General features: G+C 40.1%; 1 protein-coding gene across 1 annotated transcript in view; it reads right to left on the bottom strand.

The window, feature by feature from the left end:
* Positions 1–3,203: 3,203 nt before the first annotated feature.
* Positions 3,204–10,897, bottom strand: part of RDH10 (retinol dehydrogenase 10) — a 42,020-nt gene continuing 34,326 nt past the window's right edge. The window contains exons 3-6 of the mRNA XM_054985996.1: positions 7,557–7,655; positions 6,257–6,402; positions 5,385–5,516; positions 3,204–4,532 (exon numbers count right to left, since the gene is read on the bottom strand). Of these exons, the coding sequence (XP_054841971.1) occupies positions 4,409–4,532; positions 5,385–5,516; positions 6,257–6,402; positions 7,557–7,655 (501 nt within the window). The 3' untranslated portion in view covers positions 3,204–4,408. The remainder of the gene's footprint in view (positions 4,533–5,384; positions 5,517–6,256; positions 6,403–7,556; positions 7,656–10,897) is intronic.

Raw genomic sequence — 10,897 nt, 5'->3', positions numbered from 1 at the left:
GGAAAGTAGAGCAGCACCGTGACATCCTTAGTGACCTATACTATTTCATAAAAATCTTAATTTTGAAATGTGTTACGATTGCCAGATTGAACACATGACCTTGAAATGTGTAACACAGTCTCACAGATGTCTCCTTCTTAGCCTGTACCCAGATGCCACTGAAAATCCACAGCTTCCCTGACAAATAACTCTCTAACATTAACCTCATCCTAGAACATACAATGCCTTCTCTCACATGTTCAAAGTGCAAATCTTCCTCACTACATTATCTCACTTCCCAGCTAGGAACTGAAGACATACTAAAACAAATGACATAGACTAGCTGCTGTAACCATTGGTTTCTTCCAAATGACTACAGGAATTTGCTGAGTGCAATCTACAGGAATTTGTTGAATGAGAGCCAGTTTGGTGTAGTGGTTAAGAGTGTGGTACTCTAATCTGGAGAGCTGGGTTTGATTCCCCACTCCTCCACTTGAAACCAGCTGGGTGACCTTGGGCTAGTCACAGTTCTCTGGAGCTCTCTCAGCCCCACCCACCTCACAGGATGTTTGTTGTGGGAATAATGATAACATACTTTATGAACCGCTCTGAGTGGGCATTAAGTTGTCCTGAAGGGCGGTATATAAATCAATTGTTATAATTCTCTAAATCAATGCTCTTCGATTGGCCTAAATCTGCATAGGATTACTCTAAATTTGTGAACAACTACTAGAAAAACATTAAAACAAAGATGATCTTTAGGGACTGTCTCCAAATGACAAAACAAAACACTTTGGCATAATACTTTCCCACGAATATTAATAAGCATTCCAGAGGGGTATGTTACACAACACAATTTCTGTTACACAACCTAAAAAATTACAACAAATATGACCACTGAAAAATTATCACCACACATTTCATATTCTCTTATTTAGTGAATTGTTGGTCTCCAAACAAGATTCATATGTTGTAATTTTAAACAAAGGATTTCTGAAGGAAGTTAATTTAATCTCTCAAACTTTCTTTTTCTTAGAAGTGTCTGACTAAAATTACATTGCTTTCTGATGGTCATTTGGAACAATATTTAGCATAAGCTCTGTCACAGAACTTCAAAATCCAAAGAGACTTTGGTGATGAGAACTCCAGAGGGAAAGACCACTTTTCACAAAAAGGGAGCACTTTGGATAAACAACCAAGGATGAAAATAGTAATAGTTGCAGCATATTGTTGACACCATTCTGCTTAGAAGCCTTAACAAGTATGTCACCTCAGGACACAAGCACCAAACTGTATCCATCACATCTCCAAATGGGGATGCAGGAAAAATGCACACCAGAAAAGTTAGCCAGGCCCTGCCTCGAGCATGGACTGCTGAAATACTCCCCCACAACCCAGCCTGGATCCCAACAACATAATCCTGCTGCACATTGACTTAACAACCTTTTCTCCCACATTTGCTAGCACTATCTCTTGCATAGCATAGTATGTGGTGGAAACGGCCATTAGTTCATAGCTGTGAAAAGCCTTGCTGGGGTTTTCAAGGCAAGAGACTAACAGAGGTGGTTTGCCATAGTCTGCCTCTGCAGCCCTGGTCTTCTTTGGATGTCTCCCATCCAATTACTAACCAAGGCTGATCTTGCTTAGCTTCCAATGTCCACCATGCAAAACTCCTTCCCCCCAAAAGATAAGCTGGCATGATATTCATGCACATGAGGGAAATAGTGAGAAGATGTAAGAACTAGGCGCTGATTAACAGTTGTTTGATTAGCACAATTCTAAGTATCATGGGGAAGAGCTCTAGCTGTGATTTGGCTGTCTTCCAATCCAGTTTTCAAAGGTACAGGACCAAGCAATGGCAACATTATCTGAATTGCCTTCAGATCTCCATTCTTGATACTGTTCAATAAATCTCAGCCATTTCTCTGATTATTGGGGTCTTAGCAGATGAGGATCTAAGCCGAACTCATTTTCTTCTCAACATAGGTCTCGGGATAGTGGGACAAGTTTAATTATCTAATATTTGCAGTGATGCTTCAGCAAGAGGAATGACAGGCTCCTCAGGGTTCACAACCCCCCAGATCTCTTCTGGTGCAAGATAAACCATGGCAGTAAGAAAAGGTGGAGAACAAGTGTTGCTGGGATGAATAGCAGTGAGTAGTGGTAATGAAGCTCATGATACGGCAACAAGATGGCTACATGGGAATGTGCTAAACAAAATTACTGGAGTGTGGGGCAGCCACTCACAGTATGAATGGTCCATGCCTTGTAAATGGTTCTGACCATGCACAATCATGGCCGTGCCCAGGACTCCTTCTCAAGCCGTTTGATAGCTAACCACTTGTAGGACTTTAATGAGGAGAATCAGGCATGCTCATCACATGCTGTTTCACATTACTTTCCACTGCAGTCTTTGCTGCCCTGATCTATATGGCTGGTTTGAGGGCCCATGTTTCCTTCATGAATATATTTGCCCAGTGAACTATTGGGGAAGATGAAAGAAATGCTTTCTGTGATCGTGCAGTTGTGTTCCCTTGTTGCTAACCTAAGTGTCTGTGTCACTCCTTGCCTTGCAAAAAGCTTCTTGTCAGGTCATTACTACCCCCTTGGAAGCCTGAACCTTTTGGGGAAATGTTCTCAACGTTCTCTGTGGGGGTTTTCTGCCAAGCAACCTGGGACAATGACATGGTCGGAGTGGCCAAGCTTTCTGCCTTGTGTATCTGCTTGTCAAAAAGGTATGCATTTGTAAGAGAAGATTTGAACTCATACTTGTGGAGATGCGAGAGGAGTGACAGTTATAGGGAATCCTACTGGGCACCCCGTAGTCCTCCACAAAATAAGAGGGTGCTGTATTACACCTTACTTCTTCATTTGTTTTGCAGGTGGGTGGAGTCGAAGTGACTTCAGGCAAGTGTGCTAGCATCTGTGTGTTGTGTTGGTTGGCTGTTTCCATATATGACTAGACAGCAGCAGCATATTGCTCCATGACTGGAGTAGGAGTGGTGTTGCTATGGACTCAAATACAGTTATTATGCTCTCTGATCCAGATGGGTCTTTTCAGAATCTCTCTGCTGAGAGACCATAGAATAGCAGTGAGCTACCCTAGCACTGCTGGTGATACACCACTGTGAAGGGCCTAGGATTGTTCTTCTCATCAGTCAGTGTAGATATGATACCTAGAACTTTATCAGCATTTGTCACAGATCACACACACACAGTCAAAATTTAAAGAACAAGGTGGCTCACTTTAATCACCACAAAGGTTGGTCACTATTTAACATGACATTCTAAAAAAAGTCATCACAGGATTCATTTTATAGTAATTTACAAGTGGATGGTATACATTTAGATATAGAGGTAGTTCACCTTTACAATATTCTACTAATACAGATTACCAATTTGAAGGCACAAAATTCTTTTTACAAAAAAAATTGTAAAAATGTCTTCCTGTTCTACAATGTGAATACATTTTTTTAAAAAAAAGTTTTTACACCTTTCCATCCTCCAACATTCAAGTTGCTTTCAGCATTGTTTTAGCTGTACAATTAGTTGGCACAAAAATGGTTTGCAATTGTTCTTCTCCTAGTTTAATTGCGTTGAATTTTAGGCCACAGTTTAGGTAACAAAATGTAGTACACAGTGCTGGAGGGTGAATGAGGCGGGAGGGGGGGAAGAACTTTTAAATATCCTTTTATTTTAAATTGTGATCTTATGCATATGTACTTGACAGCAAAATCTGTTGATCCAAAGGAATTTACTTCAAGTAAGCACACATAGGATTGGACTGCCATCCCAAACCTCAATCTGACAGCTTGAAAAACACTGGAATTTTTGAATTGTAGTGGGAAGAAATGAATTGCACTTTTGCTCTAAAAGGTTTCTGAAATATCAATGTTACTTTTGAATTAGGAGATATTTAGGATCAATACATGCAGATGCTACCTTGGAGAATTTCCCTTACAGTTTAGCACATACTTTGGGTGATCCCCTCTGGAACACTGCAATGTTAAACTAATGTAATTTAAGCAATCATCCGTAGGAACTGCTACATAATTTAACACCACCGAAAAATTAAAACAGTTTGTGAAATTGAATTATCATCTCGGGAGGAATTCTTACAAAGGTTTATTTCTACGAAATAGTATCATGACTAATGTTACTGTACATTTAGCAAAAAATCTGAAAGGACAAAGGTAACCACTATATTTTAAAATTTACTTTTCCTGTTGCGGTTTTCAAGAACTTGAGTTACTTTATATACAGTATGTAAAAACATTGGTTTTTCTGCCCACTATACAGGTAAAAGATCCAAGAGAATGCCACAGTAAAAGGTTTTAATGATTGCATCAGCTAAATGCAAGTGCACTTCACAATTCAGTTGTATGTTTTGATCGTAATTCTGCTACAAATGCCAGTCCGTAGTAAAAGGTTAAATCCCATTTTTTGCTTCATTGTTATTTGTGGCCTGTTTGCGTTGAGCAATGAAAGGGTACATACACTTGTCTGCTCCCAAGAATCGGTACATACACACGACGGCTTCAAAAGGCAGGATGCTATGAAGGGAGGGGGAAAAATAAGAACACATGATGTACATTTGGTAACTGGCAAGTGATAAAAACTACAGACGAAACATTCATTTTACAAAAACAGACATCTAAGGCCTGAACTAGTCTGCAATTAATGAGAGTAGCAGAGGACAGCAACTCCTCTTTTCAAAAGGCAGCGTCAGAAAAACAGCCAAAAGAAACAAGGTAGTTGTTGGGACAGACATTGTAATGTTTTGTTTATTTGCTTTTGGAACCTCTGACCTTGTCCTCATGATCATCTCTTGAATAAGTAAACAAAACCCTGAAGTAACAAGTAGACATGGACTCATTTGGATTGATGTATTCATGCCAATCACAGACAAACAGACAGGTTTGTTGTGACATCTGAATACAGCCACTGTCTTTAAAGGGGCTTCTGGGTAGGTCCCTCAAGGTTAGTTTTTCCTTTCCTAAAAGGAAAGTGATTGTGAGTGCTTTTCATCTTTGTCAATTTTCTCTGCAGATATTACGGAGCTTTATGGAAATCAGAATATCATCCTTAATTTTGAGAGAGAAGGAGAGAAAATACTTTGCCCCAAAGAAGAGCTAGTGGTATAGGTGAGTGTGTAATACCCCTCATAAGTAAATAGAGGAATTAATGAATAAGGCCTAAGACACAGAATCTGCCACTACTAAGTAAGCCAGTCTACAAGTCTTTGAAAATTATGGGTTGGATCCTGTGACTCTGTGTTGCCAATAGAACTTCTTGCCTTGGTGGAAAGCTCCTTACACCAGAGAAAAGTTCTCATACTAATATAGCCAAGTCGTAGGATACAACCCACACATTTTAGGCCAAACCAGTATTTCCAGAACAGTCACCTTTTCATGAAAGTGACCATATACATCAAGCGAGGCGTACAGATCATAGGTTGGTCAGTAAGTATAGCTCTCATAGCTTGCTTTACACAGTAGTCTGGTTTCAAAGGTGGAAGGAATGGCTCAATTTCTTTTCTGGAAAACAAACAAAGCCCATTTTAGAAATATGCTCATAGAAACATAAATGCAGAAATAGCATGATTCACGCAAATGACACTGATTTTTAAGCCCCATTGATTTCAAAACAGCAACAGACCAAAGCATGCATTTCCTTCTCCCTTTAAAATTAGTGGCACTCAAGAAGTGCTTAACTCAGTTGGGATGCCCCTTTAAAATGTCTCTACACTGGAAAATTTGGTCTAGATTATACAAATCTGGAGATACACCTAATGAGAATGAAATTCAAGCCATACCAAAAAAGGTAACTTAAAACTGCAACTTTTTAAGAAGGTTTGGGTTTTCCCATTACATGAAAAAAATGGTAGGTATCTTTATTTTAAGTATGCTTGTGAAAAAGAGTAGTGGTTTGGTGTAGTGGTTAAGAATGGTAGGACTCTAATCTGGAGAACTGGGTTTGATTCCCCACGCCTCCACTTGTAGCCCGCTGGGTGACCTTGGGTCAGTCACAGCTCTCTGGAGCCCTCTCAGCCCCACCCACCTCACAGGATGTTTTGTTGTGTGGATAATAGTAACATACTTTGTAAACCGCTCTGAGTGGGCATTAAGTTGTCCTGAAGGGTGGTATATAAATTGAACATTGTTGTTATTATTAAAATGCTTGTATTGCTACAGACAGTAACTGCAGATTGTAACGGCATTCTCTCATTTCCCCAATTAAGAGCAAAGATTTAGAAAAATCAAACTAGCCCGCTTACCTAATTCTGCAGCCTCTGAACATTCCAGTGTCTACAAGGTAAGGGCAGACCAGTGTTGTTTTAATACCATCCTTTTCAGCTGCCTTCAGTTCATGGCTTAGAGATTCATGAAAACCCACAGCTCCAAATTTACTGGCACAATAATCCTAGATTGTTAAGAAAGAATGCAAGCGTGAGAATGTATAACAAGAAAGCAGGGAACATATTTGAAACGATCCTTTCATGTCCCTAAATCCAAATGGAAAAAGTTATAACAAAGAACAAACATGGTTTTGATGTGGTTTTGTGCTGAGATGTCTACATTTCAAACAGCAACACACACAAAAACCAGATTATTTCTATGGCAAAGTCATCTGGCAGAACTGACAAACTGTTTTGAGACAAATATTGGATATGCCTGCTTCAAGTAATTTTGACAACACATGAGTTATATCTAGACCATGATATTAAGGGTGCGTATGTGAGAAAAATCATCATTCTTACAGTGCAATCCCATTTAAGTTAATGGGGTTAAGTCTCTTATATGTGCTCTTAGGATTGCATCCTCAAGTCTCATCCATCTTGCTTAGCTAAATATTCGGGGTTCTTTAGAACATTATACGTGGGACCTTGAATAAATAATGGTTACACCCCTTGGTTGTTATACCTCTTGACCCCTGCAATCTTGTCTTAGATATAAGTATTGGCTATCATTTTGATTATACAACATTATCCCCTTCCACAAGGTATCCATTTGTCTTGCATTTTTCCTTATGAAGTCTGTAAGCTAATGACATCTTATTGTGACACTGGCAGTGCAATCCTGTGATTGCAACAGACTGGAGTAATTTCACACAGCATTGCACTGTTAAGAGCCCTTAAGCTACTATACCTCTAACAGTGCCATCCTAAGAACACTTTCAGGGAGCAAGCCCTTCTGAATGATCTTCTTGAGTAGAATTCTGAATAGATCTGCTTAGGATTGCTCTCTAAGTGTATTTTGTAATACATTTGTAGTGGTGATGCTGGTGTGGGATAAGGGACTGCTGGGTATTTCAGAAAGAGCTGCACATTATCCAACTCCCTGCAATGATAGTTTCATAGAAAGCAAACTAAAATAACTGGCAGTGGCCACATTACCTATTACAGTATTTAATTGGCACATTACATTTTCAACAGAAAGTGAATTAGCCACTCTTGAGTTGTGACTGCCTAAAAATCTTTGAGTCATTCTTCAGATGCTTAAATCATTCAGTTGTACAGCAAATTTGACAACAGCTTGCTTTGATGTATAGGATCAGTTTAAAGAAGTGTAACAAACCTCCACTCCTGCAGTACTGAACAGGCCAAGGGAACTTGCAACTGTCACAATATGTCCATGATTCAATTCTAGCATTTTTGGAAGGAATGCTTTAGTAGTCTGCAAGAGTAAGAGAACAAGAATATGTTACTTCTTGAGCCTTTACTGTCATTCCCTTGATTTGCTTCTCTATCAGCCGTAATGCAGTTTCTAAGAAGACTTTGTACATCTGAATTCCCCTTGCAGCAAATAAGCAGCGATATGTCCAGTGAATCGGATAAAACAGTACTGTACCAGAAGCTCCCACAAGACATGTTTGGCTTATTTTTCTCCAAGACTAATTACCAAACTAACTGAACCTTAAAATGGCATTTACTAAAGAGACCTGAAATGTGTTTAATTATATTTCAGTACAATAACTAACAGAGAAAGGTTTCAGTTAAAAGATTCTATTTAAATATTGCAACAAGAAACCACAGGAGTGTTTGGCTTCATTTGATTTTTGCTACAGTTGGCTCAGATAATCCATTTTGATTTAGTACCAGGCTCAAACCAGATGTGTGCTATTCTGCAGCTCCCAACAGTTTTCTCAACTTACTTATCAGGCTGCAGGGATCCAATGTGGATCAGGACTGTAGCTTAAAGGGAGGGGGGGATTTAAGCTGTACCGCTTTCCTGTCTTGAATCAGCCCCACAGAACAGCTATTTGTCTGCTGGGGGAACTTACGCATACTCCTATCAGCACACAAGAGTTTCCTGAGCAGGACAAATAGTAGCTTCCTAGCGATGTTTCAGGCCAGCAAAATGATGCAGTTGGGGAAGATTTTAAACCCAGTCTCCTCAAAGCAGTCCTGATATGAATCAGAACTCCCCGTGTCTGATAAATAAGTCGGAGCTGCACAAATGTGCACTTGCAGTTTGGCTCTCTCAGCTAGACTTCCAAGCAGAGCTACAAAATAAAGAAATCATGAACTTGCATGTGGTCACTATAGCTTTCTCATGTCTCCTTATCCTCTACAGGGCGGGGGTGGAGGAGCAGTAGTGTATTAAAGGCCACCATTAAACTAACCTTTATACCACACTGACTCAAACTGTAATGTTAACTCACAGGAGCCTTTCTATAAGAGAGTGATGAAATTTAGTCAGGTTGATAGCTTTAACCACCAGCTGTAGTCTGAGATCTATGAAGAGAATCAGATCACATATTTTATCATTCGAAGGCACCTCAAGCATGTGTCTGGAGAAGCAGCATACACATTTTCTAAATAAACGGTACCTCCTGCATGACTGCCTTCACCTTTATACACAGAGTAAGGAGAATCTAATCTAATCTGTCATATACTTTTCTTATTCCTCATTAAGTAACTCCCTTATCCTACCACTCACCTTTTCTCCAAGTTTTATCTGTCTACAGAAGTCACTTTATTATACGGGGTTCCATTAATTTTCAGTTATGCTACATCTTTTTAGATTAGACAACATAGAAATTAACTAGATGCACCATGTATATTTGAAACTGCACATAACTTCTAACATCATGTGTAACTTTCATATTTTTAGGAATGCAGCCATCTTAATTCTGCATTACATCTGTCTTCCATCTTCCACCAAATATACCAAATTGCAACACTGAGAGAAAAGTTTATTGAATATTGCCAACAGCCAGTACAATCAGAAGGATAATAAAAATGACAGGGATTACAATTAAATTAAAAATTAGGTTAAATTCAATAGAATGAATAAACAGGTTAAAGTAAATCTGATCTTCGAGCTAAAACAAAAAAAAATAGAAAGGTTTTAATTGTACATATATAAAGTACACTGCACTGTTTATTTCTATGTAAGGTCTTTTGTCATTATCTAGTTTGCACCTCACCTCGCCTTTTATAAGCTTGATCATTTATTATTTAACTATTTTGAAAAGCACATAAAGCATGATAGCTTGCCATTATATGCTCATGCTCCTTGTCATTTTGGAAAATGTCATTTCCCAGTGTGATGGGGCAACTACAGGTCACATTGGAGGGCAGTTCATTAAAAATCACCCTAAAATATGAATCACCCCCTGGCGCAATCCATAGCTTCCTTGTCTCATCAGAAAATGTCATCTTTTTCCAGTGTGATGGAGAAGCACATGTGCTGTGTGCATCTGCCTCCCCTTCCAGGTGCTTTCCCCCCACCATCAGGGGAGCAGAGGCAGGGAATCCCCCACCCCCAGTTCCTTGCCTCCCCTTGCACTGCAGGCCAAGATTGAACAATTAACTCCAGTTAGTCACAGTATCTAAATACAGGTGCTTTAAATAACTGGGTTTAGTTTCTTTCCCTTTAACAGGAATTTTTAAACACAGTTTGATTCCAGCTAAGAATCTTGGCTACTGGGACAGAAACTTCCCTCACAATATTCACTTTTGGATGCTGTGCTTAATTGGAATTAGAAGACTTCTCTATTCAGTCCTGATGTGCTGTGAAAGGCAAGGAGATAACGAATGCATGAGCACAATGAAGTCTGTGCTTATGAGGAACAAGCTCCCATTGGCTCATCATGAGCTTTAGCCACTGTTATTGATTGATGCATGTAAAATAACACTGCCTCCCTTTCAGGTTTCTCAAACAATTCATATGCGCCTGAAAAATGCATGAGTTTGGAGAGAGTGAGTTTTTTTGCAACAATTTTTTGTGGCAGGGCTAGGTAGCTCCCAGACAGCTAGGAGTAAGAAAAGGTCACAATTGCCTGGGTCCTGTGCCCCCAAGAATGCACTAGACTCACTAGTCACTTTAGTAACAGATGTTTATTCCAACCATCATAAAATCATCCACCTTATAATGTCATCGACTGCTAGAGAAAAACGCGCCCTGGGTCTGGGGTCGGAACTCGGAAGCACGACCAGGCATTCTCCATAGTCAAGGAGCAACTTTCGTCAGACAGCTTACCCATTATGATGAACTCAAGCCGCTCATACTCGCCTACGATGCCTCACCTTATGGAATCGGTGCAGTCCTAAGCCATCGAATGCCTGACGGCAGGAGGCCCCTATCACTTACTTCTCCAGGACCCTGTCACTGGTGGAACGGAACTATACCCAGACCGACAAAGAGGCTCTTGCTCTGGTTACGAGTGTAAAAAAGTTCCATAACTATGTCTACGGATGGCACTTCAAGATCGCCACTGTTCACAAGCCGCTACTAGGCCTCTTCACCCCGGACCGACAGGCCCCACAAGTCATGTCCCCGAGAATGCTGCGCTGGTTGCTTTTCCTGTCCGCTTACGACTACGGACTTTCCTATCATCCAGGCAAAGCCCTGAAGCATGCTGATGCCTTCAGTTGTCTGCCGCTGCTGGGCCCTACCACCACCCCATCTCC

This window comes from Eublepharis macularius, chromosome 7 (assembly GCF_028583425.1).
Source record: "Eublepharis macularius isolate TG4126 chromosome 7, MPM_Emac_v1.0, whole genome shotgun sequence".
NCBI lineage: Eukaryota > Metazoa > Chordata > Lepidosauria > Squamata > Eublepharidae > Eublepharis > Eublepharis macularius.
The sequence above is the reverse complement of the archived record's forward strand: the minus strand, read 5'-3'. Positions and strand labels throughout refer to the sequence as shown.